Source organism: Cyanistes caeruleus, chromosome 2, assembly GCF_971803275.1.
Source record: "Cyanistes caeruleus chromosome 2, bCyaCae1.hap1.1, whole genome shotgun sequence".
Classification (NCBI taxonomy): Eukaryota; Metazoa; Chordata; class Aves; order Passeriformes; family Paridae; genus Cyanistes; species Cyanistes caeruleus.
This window is the reverse complement of record NC_141702.1, coordinates 55,996,789-56,011,426: the sequence shown is the minus strand read 5'-3', so window position 1 is coordinate 56,011,426 and position 14,638 is coordinate 55,996,789. Positions and strand designations below refer to the sequence as shown.

General features: G+C 45.3%; 1 protein-coding gene across 3 annotated transcripts in view; it reads left to right on the top strand.

The window, feature by feature from the left end:
- SGK1 (serum/glucocorticoid regulated kinase 1) overlaps positions 1-14,638 on the top strand; it is a 70,459-nt gene that overhangs the window by 51,220 nt on the left and 4,601 nt on the right. Inside the window, exons 1-3 of one of the 3 annotated variants that reach the window (XM_086877155.1) lie at positions 10,767-11,169; positions 13,765-13,840; positions 14,275-14,350. In XM_086877155.1, the coding sequence (XP_086733281.1) occupies positions 10,932-11,169; positions 13,765-13,840; positions 14,275-14,350 (390 nt within the window). In that variant the 5' untranslated portion in view covers positions 10,767-10,931. Of the gene's footprint in view, positions 1-10,766; positions 11,170-13,115; positions 13,665-13,764; positions 13,841-14,274; positions 14,351-14,638 lie in introns of those variants that run through there. The other 2 variants (XM_023924577.2, XM_023924576.2) reach the window with 2 other exon arrangements.

Genomic DNA, 14,638 nt, shown 5'->3' with positions numbered 1-14,638 from the left:
GTCCACCTAAAAATAAAAATAAAAACCAGACTCTGTACTGGTTTGTAGAATTGAGAGTATACATTCTAATACAGAGTGACCTACCACGGCCTGGGCTCTATAGGTACCCTTAAAGCTCAAGACCAGCCTGTCTGGGGAACAGAGATATTTCTTCATGCACAAAAACTTTTTCCTCCTAGGTCGGTTAGTATGTAATAGATGCATCAGAATTCCCTGATGATGTTGCTTTTAGAGGGCTGGCTTCAACTTGAAGCAGCTAAGAAGAAAGAAAGGCCTGAGAGAGAAAAGAAAGTGAAATAAAGAAGCAGATTAAGGTAAAAATAACACTCCAAGGAGTAATGGAAATGTTGGAAAGAAGACAGAGGAAAAAAAACAAAGCTGAAAAAGAAGACATGACAAAGACCAAGGGAGCAGTAGGAAATTAGAAAGTAGAAAACACCATGACACTTTTGTTGTGTGTTACACTGTGATCCAGACAAATGTAGATTAATATGATCTACTTAGCAAATGGGGATGGGTCAAGTTTGAAATAATTTAAACTAAAAAGTTTCATTCTCCAGAGAGGGCAAAGCCAATGGCAAAAAGAATCCTCCAATTAATTGTCTTGCATCACTGAGCGTGTTGCTCAGGAGCTTTAGGATGACAGCCCTTGAAAAATATCTTTCATTTATTTCAGTCCCTTTATAACTCTGCAGAAGAATTACATTTCTGTTCTGGAGTGGAAGGTCCAAAATATCTGTTAGGGATTTTGTCTCTGCTTTCTGTGCTGCTCACTTGCACCAGCATACCCAAGCTTGCCTTTGTCTCCCAGCTGACTGAGGAATGACTTAATAAGGGGAATCAAATCTGGAATTTGAATTGGCCCTACTGGAAATGCTATTTGAAGTCTTCCAAAACAATGAACAAACTGTCCATACAAGGACTTCCTCTAAAAATTACTTCATTGCATTGAGGGCAGTACACTACTCTCCCCACAACTCTGCAAACATCTGACTAACAGCAAGTTGTTCAAGTGAAAATGAATAAGCAGAACTTTACTTTACACATGAAGAACTGTCACATTTTTGGACTTTTTTCTTGGTTCTGGAAAGAAAAAAAATCACATGACAAAACCGAAGGAGCAAACAGCCCTGATATCACGAGGGTTGGCAGTGTACACCAGACTAGATAATGTTTATGGAAAGATGAAGGCCAAATTTCTATCCTGTCAAAGCTGTGCATGGTAAAGGAATGCCTTGGCAGGCAGGATCAGAAAGGGCTTTCATCATGTCCGCACCTTGCTGCCGTGCATCTTTCCCTGGAGTTTTTGTAGCACAGATGTATCCCAATGCTTTTGGAGGTAAAAGAAAACAAAATCCTCTTGGAAAATACAGCCTGGAAAATAGCTTTCTGTTCTAATAGGAGTCAAAGCATTGTTTGTTGATTCTTGCAGCCCAGAATGGCTCTACAACACTGCTATTTCCGTGGGATGTTGTGTTTGTGCGACCTGCCTTCAGCTGTTGTGCGGTGTTGCTATGCGCAAAGGCTGACAGCTGGTGTGTTTCGCTCCAAATTAGTGCCTGCCTTTCACTCCGGAGTGAAGTAATACCTAAACGCAGGGCCAGATTCCAGTTCTCTATGGAAATGCCCCCAAAACAAGTGAAAATACTACCAAAACACATGCTTTGTACCCATTTCCTGATCAGTCACACGATACTTCCTCTTTCTATATGGAGTTCCCCACACACTCCCACATTAGTTCCCTTTTTTTTTCCTTTCTTAGCAGTCTAAACATTTCACACTGTGAAAAGAATTCAGCATCTCAGCAGTTCCACATTTCTTGTAAGCTGGCCCCACAGAAGTGTCAGGATGCTGAGCCATGCTCGTGGATGATGGCATATATCCTGGAAGCCTGCATTTCTTCCCGTGGAGCCAATTCAGAGTAAAATGTGATTTTGAAATCTATTTTAAGATCTCCTGTGAAAATGATGTTGTCTTACAAAACAGGACTTTTTCAAGTCAATAGATGTAATATATGGATAAAATAGATTTTAATCAGTTTAGCATTCTTAAATTGCTTAAAGAGCATTTAAATTGCCTCTTTGTTCCAAGCAAAGGTTCTCATGGTCCAGGATCTCATCTCCAGTAATGGTCCACATTAGATATCATTCAGAGATGTCTCACAGTCTTTGACAGTACTAGAAGTCCATTGAACATCAGTTGGTGACCAAAAACAATAGCTGCAAAATTTTTCTAAGTAATCAGTAAAGCAAAAGAAACACAGAAATTATTTTTTCTCAAAACACTCTTGATAAAGGCAAGTGAGTGAACGCCCAAAGCTTAGCTTCATTATAGGGTGTTTTATGAATTTGAATTTTATAGCTGTGAATTTGAATTTTATGAATTTGAATTTTATAGCTGTGCTGCACAAGGTGATCCATGGATAGTTTTCAAAAAAACTAAGCAATCCCTGAATTAACAGGACTTGAGAAACACTATTAAAAGCACAAGATTCTGAGAATTGCTCAAAGAAGTTTATGCCTTTGCTTGGCAGCCATAAATAGGCTTATACAACAAAGTGGGATCTGATGTATCAGTCTCATAATAGTCTTCAATATTTAAAAACACCACATCTGAGAATAAAAATGTGTATAAAGAGAAAACATTAATTATATTAATGAAATAATGTTGGTTCTCACAGTTTCTAACCTCATAATAAACTTTCTCCCACTGCAAGAACACAACACATTTTCCTATTAAGCTGTTAACAGCTTAATAGCTGTTAACATTTACATTAGCTGTTAACATTCCTATTAACATTTTTAACAAATATGTTCACTAGATCATTAGTCACTACTGTACATGTAAGTATGTTTCAATGAGCACAAATGCATGAATAAGAGGAACTTTGTATTATTCTATGATTCAACTCACACAGACAAAGTGGCTTGGAAGTTCACTAGTTGTGGTTGCAGAACGTGAAGACAAATATACTTGAAATAATCAAGACATATGCTCTGGGGTTTCAGTACTTACAGACCTTTCATCAGTGTGACCTGAGACTAGATGAAAGAGTTTTAAGTTCTGTGTATACTGTTCAACACAGAAGAGTTAAAGAAGATAGAATAAACATGTTTTATATATATATATATTTATACATAATAATAAATATGAGAAAACTGTGGTCTGAAAAAGTTCACAATCTCCAGAGCATACTTTACTACCCTGTACTATCCATTTTGAAACAGATACAGTGAAATCAAAATGGGATTAGGCATAGGAGCAGAGTTACTACTCAGCTGAATCTAGTGTATGCAGATCATTGAGTATTTCATACTTTCATATCTCAAACACTGGCACTAACACTTTCTTCCTTTCTGTGAAATGTCTTTCCTTTCTGTGGCCCTTGTCTGCCACTAAGCACTAAGGAACTCAAAACCATGGATCAGGTCAAACACAGAGTGCTGCTTTCAAACCTCATGAAACTTGAGAGAAGACAGCATTTGACTTCGATCTTGATTCCAATAGTTGTGATTTAAACCACTCTTTTGAGTCAGTCAGTCTGGGTGAGTGACCAAAGGAGCAAAACTGTTGTCTAGTTTTGCTTTGTAGGAGGTGGGCTATATGTCCAATGAGTTGAGCATGGGATTGAAAGTCACAAGCCTCACAAAACATTTATTCTATTTCAAGCTCATCATATGACAGTGACCCAAGTCATCCAACTTCCTCATCTCCTCATTCTTTAAAATGTCACTGTTTGAAGGGACTGTTTGAAGGGACTCAGGACAAAAGCATGCATAAGTGAAAATCTTTCCTGAGTGAAAATCATGAATAACAGCACTGGTAAGAGAGTTACCTACAACTATAGAGAAATCCACAGTGCTATGCTTTGCAAATGACTAAATGCTGCCATTGGCAGCTAAATTATGTTTATCCTTTCTGCATTCAAGCTTTAAATTTGCCCTCAGTGCTTCATAGCGCTATTACACCAGGGGCAGACAGTTCTGTTTTCAACTTTCTATCTCATTGGACAGTACTTTGCTTAATCTCTTTATGCTTTTATTTCTTCACCTGGCACTTTATCTGTTTTTCTAAAGAACTCCACTGTCATCAAAATACAAGCTGCTTGGTAATGTTTCCTATATTTTGGCAAGCTAAGGCACATTCAGAACAAGTCAGAGTTCCAGGACTCAATTTTTTTTTCTGATGCTCTATTAAAAATACATAGAGATGGTTTATTCTCTTTCTCATGTTCTTTCTTTTATAAAAAAATTGAAAAAAATCCCTAAAATAAAATTCTATAGTGTTATTAGGCCTGTCTTGTGTGAAAGATGGAGGCATTATATTCAGCTAGGCAGATAGGTGCTGTGGTCAACTCACTGAGGGTACAGAGATTAGTGTCACGCTGAGAATTATGTACCAACCACACTGCATTCACCAGCAATCCAATAAGCTAGACCTGCTCTTCCCATTCCTGCATTTTCTGAAAGAAAATATAATATTTTAAGGTTCTGACAGGAGCATTACAGAAGCATCACAACTACTTGGAGCATGGCACACCTACACATCTGCATTCCTTTTTTTTTTTTCACAAGTTTAAAAGAACAATGCAGTGAAGGTGTGTAAGATCAATGACACTATGCCTTGCCCACTAAGTGGGCTGGGACATGTCTGCCTCCAGCTTCGGCTGTGCCAACTGGAGAGGCTGTGCCCAGCTGCTCATCACCTGGCTGACTAATGCTAGACAGTGGGAGCTCCCACATGGAGATCTGCCAGCTGGTCCAAGGGTTGGTAACACCCACCATGTGGGTGCTGATGAGCAGATGCACATGCACGGGGGCGAGGAAGCCTTTGCTGAAGGCTGGAAAGGTCATATACTCACAGCCTGTGGTCCACTGCATGACTGTGCATGGATAAGTGTCTGTGCTTGTCAAACCTCCTGATTCTTATCCTTGAATTGGATGAAAATTTGGAGATAGGCAAATATGAGTTAAGAGGAAGACACAAGAAACCTCAGCGGTAAAGTGGTTAGACCTGATATACATAGCAGCAAATGCAAGAGTTGTTATGCAGACAGCCAGGTTATATGTTCCAGCATCTTCCTTTGGTCTTGGGGTCTAGTAAACCTATGGAGAAAACACTTGAGCTTTTCTTTGTGGAGTCACACAAAGCATTTACAAAAAACTAAAGGTAACTTCTAGCAAAGTAAATAAAAGCTGTATCAAAGGTTTCCAATTCACTTTAGGGCTTGAGGTGTTAAAAAATTTGACAATGAGATTCACAGAGCAGTGAATGACTGAACAGGTTTGAAAATGGCATCTGGAATTGAAAAAGAGAAATTAATGCTGGGAATCTTTGTGGCTTTTTCTTTCTGCGTCAGCCTATGAAACAGCAGTGAGGGACTTTGTCTTACTGAAATATTCTTTGTAGCGATCATGTGCTGTAGGAAAAGCACTTTCCTGGCATTTCCAACATGTTGTGTAGTTGCCAGTTCAGTGTGAGTATGGTTATACTTCCTTCCTTCCCCACAAATCTAGATTCAGGTCCTTCCTGGAATAACAGCCTTTTAGTGCCAGTGTTCCAAGTCCCTCATTTTTCACTGTGATAGGTGGCTCCTGCTGGGAAGGGAACCAGGGCTACGGTAATATCAGATATCTCAGTAGCATTCCTCCAAGGTACAGCAAATGCCTGCAGTGCCTGCTCCATCCAGCTCTTGCCATCCAAAACTGTCTGTTTACAGCGCATGTCATTACACAAATAAGGTTGGCAGATATGGAATATATATTGCTGTACAGTAATCTTAATCCAGACACTAGAACGGGAGAAAGTTAGCTCTGCATTTAATTTTTGGTTCTGTCACAGATCTCCCTCAGATGAGACACATTGTCTACCCTGTGGTTCAATTCCCACCTTTGTAAAAGAACTAATATTTTCACATCTCTCTGAGATTATATCAGGCACAGTGCAAGGCAAGATAATGTCAATTAATTTCAAGAAAACTGGTGTGTCTTGTATATCCACTGCAACACACAACCACACAGGGCTGCTAGCTGGAAGACAACATGTATAATTCAACCTTGAGGAGAACTAATTTATAAATTGAGATTTATAACAATGTTTCAAGTATTCTTTCAGGTCCATAACTAAACTGGACTAAGGCTGTGAATCTCTGGCTAACATATATGATGTTTACACTTGCCACAGGATTTTTTCTTTTATGTAAAAATATAAGGAATAAAATGACCAGCTCTCTCAGTGTATGTTGACAAAATGATTCTCTAAAGTGATTCCACATCTTTTACATGCAAAGCTTCAGAAATAAGGAAAAAAAAATTACCTGCTATTCAAATCAGCCTCTACTTATCTGTGGGTTTCAGGACCAACTAAACAGTAGACACTGCCTGATTGAGGCCACAGATGCACTGAGTTGCCTTCAGGGTGCTTATTTGTCTCTTCTGACCAAGGAGGGTACATTTGGTGACTCTGTGCCTAACTTGAGTACCAAAACCTAAGGAAGGTAAACATATTATGAATGAATATATAAATATTTTTACTCTATTTTGGAACAGTTACTTAGGGCAAAATTAAATCTTTTTTCCCTTGCCCTCTAGCTTAGACTAATTAATCTACACTCAGAAATACTGTAATAACCCCACACTTACCTGGGCTCTGCAAGGGACCCAATATCTCCTAAAATTATAAATCACTAAACACAAATCACTATAGATAAAGCCCTGTTCAGCATGCATATTTTGCATCCTTCTGCCTGGGACACCTCTTAACACTTATTGAAAGAAAACCTGCAAATAATAAGGAATATTGAAAATCAATGTACCGGCAAGAGACACGATGGTATCACCAAAGAAGAAAAGCATTGACGCCTGGAAGTGTGCATCTTTATCAGGCCTCTGTTTTCACATCGCCAAGAATCGAACTTGTTTTGAGTTAGGACCCAGCTGAACTTTTCTCTAGCAAAGATTCTTCTCTTTGACAAATTCTCTCATTATTTGCATCACTTAGTACTTTATCTCCAAGGTAGCTGGAGGACTTACGGGCTTAAAGAGATCTTTTCTTTTAAGATAATGAACTGATGATGATGACAATCATGATGATGGGGGTTTTCTATACAGATAAAGGACACTGAGATATCATGGTAGCCAACACCTAGTGGAACACTACATGAAGAGATAAGGGAAAAAGAAATGACCCTATAGCAAGGTTAGTTCAGCTGACATTTGTATTTCAGTACACCTATCTCATGCAAGACGTGCAAGGGAACTTGTTCAAATTATGCCCTTGATAGAAAATGCTTAAATGCCCTGTTGTTATTATCCTGCAAAAACTAAAGTTTTAGAAGAAAAAGTCTGAGTGCAATAGTCAGCTGACAGAACATGCTTACACTATTCATTCTGGAGCTCCTCACATAAGGCTGCCTTGTGACCAAAGGAAACCTGCAGACTGAGCTCATAGCATCACTAAGAATGTTAATTTTTCTCATGACTCATTTTTCATCACTTTTCCATGGTATGTTTTCACCTCCTTTTCCATATTAACACTATTCAGTTCTGATAAGACCAGATTCTGTGCAGTCACGGCACATTAAAGTTCATAATATCAATAATGAATTTAAGTATCTGTCATCCAATGCATTTTATGAGAGCTCTAAGCTAGACAGACTACACAACACTGCAAGGACCTTTACTAACCTTGGGGTGGCACACTCCCAGGAGGACACACTCAGAGGAAGGCACACAAATACGGTTTTTCTGCAGTCATCCCTCTCTGGCTGCTACAGGCAGAAATACCTGCAACATTTATTCATAAAGTCACAGTGACAACAACTGTGTGAGACTAAAATCCATGTGCTGGAAATAAAATGGGGGTCAGGGCATTTTTTATCAGCTGTTTTAACTAGAGGTCAGTTCATCTAAAGAATGCTGTAATTTTCCACTGGTTTCCTGGTTTCTACAAGGATGGGATTTTTTTTTCACAGCACAGCCCTGCATCACTCTGTGATCCTGTGAGCATAATCCCTTGGCACTAAAGCCTCTTATTGACAATGCAGTAAACCTGCTCTGTAAGCATCAGAAAAGAGAAATAAAAGATGTTTCAAATTTGTATTTGACAAAATATGACGCTGAAATCAATTAGATGTTTCCAGATCAATAGGGGCTTCAGTCAATAAACCTCCTGTCAACACAATGTCTAGCAGACGTGTTGACAGCATTCGAAAGCTCCTGATTTAAAATCTCTGTTGGGGTTGGTATTAAAGCTGTTACTCAGTTTCTTATCTGCTTGCTGCTACTCCTAGACTTCATTTGTGGGGGCAGCCTGAAGGTCTTGACTGAAAGTTTTGGATATTGAACAGCCAAATGAAACTTAATTACAAGGTCGGAGACTTGTTTGTTCAGGATTTACAGGAGAAAAATAAAAGCTTCTGAGATTTTGCTTCAGAAGACAGATGCTATTAAGAAGTACCATTGTCTTTAGTCTGTAGTTGGGGGCTGTGTCATTCCTACAGTCCAAAGCCTGATCTTCATCTTTGTTTAATTAACCCAAAGCCAAATGCTGCTGAAAATATGTGCAGAATTTGAAGAAATTTCCTTCCAAAGTCAGCCAAGTAATTCTAGGAACCTGCTGCATCCTAAGGTCTTGATTCAGCAAGATAAGTAATCAGGAATTCATTTATTCAGCATTGAATCCATTGCCAAACTCAAGTTCAGAAGCTATCAGAGAATTGAATTCCTGAAGGATTGAACCACTGAATTCCACGTCAGACTGTGAGGACCAGGACAAAATCAGATGAGAACTCACAGGTTCCAGTTATCATGTGGGCTGCTGAAGCCTCAGACCTTCCTGAAGGTCAAGAGGGAGAAGTTTCTGTGTGCCCTGAAAGCAGTGTCACCCAGGACTAACCTCTGCCTGCCCACGCCCACCACACATGAATAAGCCCTCCAAACAGTGAAACTTTTCTAGGGAGACAAATTTACACTGCTCAGCTACTGCTGAATGTGCTTTGAACTGCTTTGAGCAATACAGGCCCACACTAATGATGAGCTAATGTTCGTTCTTTAAGATAAATCAATACACAATTCCTCCTGGCTTTACTTCAGGTATGTCCCAATCTCTGTGTCAGCAGGACCCTGGGGTGACCCAGAGCAGTAAAGCCAGCATGCTGTGTGTGCTCTGGTCTCTGCCCAAGTCTCTTATGGTTCCAACAGAGTCTGTATCTTTCTACATCTCTCACAGCCTGGATGCGAGGCCCTGCTTTGGATGCTGCCACGGTGAAAAGATTGATGAGCACCTCTTTATCTAGTGCTACTTTTACATGGAATACAGTTGCTTGGCAGAGCCAAATGCCTAATAACATTAAGTTGCAAATCAAATCAGTTCTCTTCCTTCTTGCCAGTGAGAACCAGTTCCTGGAGTTTTCTGAGTTGATTAAAGTCTGGTACTAATAAAACAGTATCATGCCACTCAGAAGTGCAGTATGAGATTGTCAGAAGGTCAGTACGGGCCCAAGGTCCATGCAGGTCAGTCTGGGTTACTGGGTTAGCTGGTCAGTTATCATTATCTAACATTGCATTATTACATGAGAGGGAAAGAACAGGCAACTATTCAGTGCTATGCTCCAACCCATGCCTAGCTTACAGGAACTTGTGGCGCAGAAGCATTTCAGGTCAGACATGCTACCTGTGTAGTTTAATCTTGGGTGTTTTTTTCCTACTGATTCGTCCATCTGCTCTTGATCTCATCCATTCTGTTGGAGGAGTGTGCACATGCTGGGGCAAAGAGTTTTATAAACTTTTGATATTCTGCTTGTGGAGTCTCCCTTTCCTTTTTATTTTCAGTATCTACCTTCTTTATTACTATAAATTTTGCTTTGAAAAACTCTTAATTTAGAATTTCAGGGTAGTTTGTCAATTTTTTAGGCTGAGGTAGAAGAGTACCATGAGTGTGGAACATCACTGGAATTCTTTGATTATTTTCCTGTATTTACTTTTTAGCTATTCAGCCCAAAGCCATTGTCTTTACAAATTTTTGGTGCGACTGCATGAATCGCAATATTGAATACTGAGATATACACAGTTGTCTGATGCTTTCCTGCAAGACATGGCATCTGAGAAACGGGATCTTTGATTACTTATTCCTGTCTTGCTTTCGCTCATGCCTTTCAACTGTTGAAGCTCGCCGCGTCATTTTAAGGAAAAGTTTTTAAAACGCAACTTTAGGACACCCCGGGCTTTGGAGAACCCGGTCCATCAGCTTAAAACGCTGCATTAGTTTTAACTATTAAAGTAATAATAATTCGTCCTTGGGTGCCATTCCTCCCTTCCACGTTAAGAACGTGGCTGCTGCGAAGCACCTCGAGCGCGGGGAGGGGCCGAGGGTCCTGCGGGCTGCGGGAGCGGGCAGGTGGGTGCCGGACGGAGGGAGAGCGGCTCGCCGGGCGGGGCGCGGCCGGGGGTGCTCGGCGCCGGGCCGGGCGGCGGCGGGCGGCGGGGGAGCGGTGCCGCGCGGGCGGGGGGCGCCGCCGGGGCGCTGCCGGCGGAAGGCGCGGGGTGCCGGGTCGGAGCGGGGCGCCGGTCCCGCCCCGGCGCTATCCGGCCGGCGGGGAAGCCCGGCCGGTAGCCGCAGCCCCGCGCCCCCCGCGGGCAGCAGCATCTCCCGCCCCGCCTCTGCCCGTCCCGGAGGGGAGGGGGCGCAGGAGCCGCGCCGTGGGTGCGCGGCCGCTCGCACCGCGCCCTGGCCGGGGGAGCGTGGGCAGCGCAAGCTTCCGTGGGGCAGGGCCGGCCGCGGCCGGCAGGTCAGGGAGGGCCGGAGCGGCCCCCCCGCCCCGCTCCGCCCGTGCGTGTGTTTGTGTGCGCGCTGATTACAGTAATTTGCAGGGTGATGTTGCAACGGGGCAGAGTGTGCGGGGCGGCCCGTGCTGAACTTTATAACGCTCCCGCATGTCAGCCGCCCTCGATATTGCGTCCATAAAGGGGTCAGCCGGAGCAGCGGCCGGCCTCGCCGCCCTCGCCGCCTCCCTCCTGCCCGCGGGCCGCCCGGCCAGGAAGGAGAGTTATTCGGGATTGCAGCAGCGGCCGGCAGCGGGAGCCCAGGCACAGCCTCCGCGCCGCCGCGCCGCGCCCGGGGTCCCGGCAGGCGGCAAGATGAGGGGCAAAGAGGAGAAGTCGTCGCTGAAAGGTGGGTTCGCCGCTCCGCCCTGGCAGGAGAACTGTTCTCCGCTGGGAAAAGAACCCTCCCAGCAGCGGGGTCCCCGAGCAGCGATGCAGCGGGGGATACAGGCGGGTGCGTGCGGGGGACAGCCGAGGCAGCGCTTGGCACGAGTAGAGGCCAGGTGACTTGGCGACAGCAGCGGAGCCCTTGCAAAAAGAGCGACTCAGAGCGGGGGCGAGGGCGCCGGTGTAGCCGGCTGGAGCGGGGGCGCTTGCGGGCGGCGTGGGGGGCCGCGGCAGAGCCGGGAGGAAGGCAGTGGGTGGCAGCCTCTGGCAAGCTGTGCAGAACTGCGTGTGGGTTGTGCCGGAGACTGCCCGGGGGCTGGCAGCCGCTTGCCTCTGTGCACAGCTGCTAGGAACGTGCCGGTGGGCATTATCCTGTAGCCTGGAGATGCCAGGGGGCAGCGGACAGGGGACGGGGACTCTGGTGACCCTCCAAACTGTGGAACTCGAGTGGTTTTTCACAGCAGTACTCGGAAAGCAGTACGAAGGGGCAGAGAAAACTGCGTCTCTTTCAATCTGTCAAGCGGGGTTTTTTGAGGATAGTTTTGAATCCCATACTTTATTGTGGGATTTTTTTCTTTTCTCCGCTTACATTAATGAGAGTGGCAATTTCTGTGTACAACAGAGTGAGGAAAGCTACAAGTGGGAGAACCCAGAGCCCCGCCAGCTGCAGTCTGCATTTCCTTGCTTCTCCCGTCGCCGCTTCCTTCCCTGGCGCCGGCTCCCTTCCACTTCCCCGGGACAGCGGGGCCGGGCAAGGGCTCCCTTGCTCCGGGAAGGACACCGGAGGCTCGGAACGGAGCCGGCAATCCTCCCTCTTTGCTTTTTCCCTATAAAGCCTTTGCAGCGCTTTTTAAAAGACCTGTGCCCAACTCGCAGGGGTCTCTTCTCCGGGTCATCCGTCTTGCTGCTCAAGGTGAGCCGCTGCCTTTGGCTGCTGTGCTGCGGCGCTCGCCATCCCCCCTCCCCGAGGCGCAGGGTACAGGACAAGCTGCCAAGGGATGCCGCCCAGCGGCCGGCAGTGGTTGTGGGGGGAGGCAGCAGCAGCGGGTACAGAGAAAAAAAATAAAGAGTAAAAAGACGGTCTCCGGGCGGGGGGAGGACCGGGGCAGGTTGCAGCTGGAGCCGCTGGCCGCAACCCAGCGCCGTTCGTACAGACAGCGAGGCGAAACATGCGCATGAATAACACCCCGTCGGGTGGAAAGTTCCAGCCGCCTGCAGGGCGCAGGAGCTCGGCATCCCCCGGCCGCGCCTGCCCCGTGCCAGGGCTGCGAGCGGGGATGCGGCCCGGCGGGGGAGCCTGCCGGAGGCCGTGGTGCCCCTCGCCGCGCCTTCCCGCGGCCCCGGGCAGCAAGACCCCGGTGCATCCTTTCACCTTGGGCTTCGTGCATGCACCAGCGCTCCTGGTGTGCCCCCGGCGCGCCCGCAAGGAAGCGACTGAGCCATTAAATCCCGGGTACACCGTGTTCACAAATGACCGTGTACAGTAAAAACAAAATCTGCAGAGCGGCGCTGTCCCCCCCCCCCTTTTTTTTTTCCCCCCCTCCGTTACTGCACTTGTCCAGCCCTCGGTCATCTCCCCACCTTTTCTAAAAGCAGATTTCTGCTCTCCTCCAGCTTCAGGGAACGGATTATCTTTTCCCCCCTTGTTTCCCTTATTGGTATTTAAAAAAAAACAAAAACAAAAAAAACCAAAACCCCTTTTTTTTTCTTTTCCTTTTCGTTATGTCCCAGCCAGGATCGGGGCAGTGCACAGAAGGGACATTTGTTTGTTTTATTGAAAACCGGGCAGGAAATTTTGTTCTTGTGAGTCACTGCGGCTCCTTCAGGGAAACGTCAGCGTCCCTTATCGCCGCTCAGCCGGTGCTGCGGGACCGAGAGCGGACGCAGGGTGCGGGGTGGTGGGGGGACACCCACACTTTCGGAAGAGGTGGTCGTCCTAAAGACAGATTTCAGCTTTATATAACCGTAAAATAAGAAGGCACCGGATTAAAAAAGGGGGGGAGGGGGGGAGAGAGAGAGCCGGAGTTACAGGAGTTTGCTGTCAAGAAAAAAAAAAAAGTGATTTGATGCATTTGCCTGTGGAAGCTCGGCATCCCGAGGCAAGGTGCTGCGGGGGTACTGTGGGGGGGGCTCCCCTGAGAGTTGCGCCCAAGGTTGGGCGGTGGAAAAGGCAGCGACGATTGCCTTCCCCTCCCACCCTCGAGGCGGCCACTGGTCGCCCCCCAAAGGAAGTGGAGGGGGTGCGATCGTGGCCGCCCCGCCCCGGTGCCGCCCATCGCCGCCGCCACTTAAACGCCGCCGGGTGCTTCGGCAAGTCAGTGCGGTGCTAGGAGCTGGTGGTGCTGTGAGCTTGCTGTGTATCCCCCTCTCGCTTCAAAATGACCGTGAAGGCAGCTGAGGGGTCTGGTCCTACCTTGACTTACTCGAAGATGAGGGGGATGGTGGCCATCCTCATCGGTGAGCGGCGTGGGGACTTCTTTGAAGATGCTCAAGGGGCTGTGTTTTTTCTGTCAGGATGGCTTAACGATTTTGTTTCTCCTTTCCTTTTCCTTTATAGCTTTCATGAAGCAGAGAAGAATGGGACTAAACGACTTCATTCAGAAGATAGCCACCAACTCCTATGCATGCAAGCAGTAAGTATCATAAATTTTGGGGAGGATTTCAGTCACAAATATCATTAGATATTGGGAGATCTAGTTTAAAAATGATGTTTGTTTACTGTAATTCCTCCGGCATTACTGTTACGGAAGAGTTTATTTGTCTTGTTGAGGTATTACTCACTTCACAACGATCTGCGTGAGCTGGATTTGGGACAAATAAGTCGGAGATTTCTAGTGACCAGTCCCTATTATGTGCTGTACTTAGAGTATAAATAAGTTTCTTTGTAAGACGGAACTTACTCCCCTAGAAAATTTTTACTCCATAAATCGAATAGATTGTTTTGGTTGCCTTCTGTACTAGGCTCAACCAGAACTCCTCTTCCGCGTTACATGCTTGCCCTCTGGCGGAAAGATCAGCCTGTTGCTCCTGGTAACTCTCCTAATCGTGTGTGCTCTTATCCTTGCAGCCCTGAAGTTCAGTCTATCTTGAAAATCTCTCAGCCTCAAGAGCCTGAACTTATGAATGCTAATCCTTCTCCTCCGGTAAGTAGATTTTAGTCAGCGTGACGTTTTTAGAACATCAATTCAGCCACGAATAGAAGTGGAGCAAAATTAGCATCGTGCGTATTGCATTAGTGCATCTCATAGCACACTAATGTAAACAAGAAAGAGTAATGGGGTTAGACTGAAAATTCTGATGTTTCAAATATGAAGAAGAAATGTTTAAAAAGTGTTCTGGTTATTTCGTTATGGAATGTGTCTAAGACTTAAGTAACCTATAGTTGTCAGACTCTTCTTGGGCAGTACCTATTAGTTTAAGATATCTCTTAG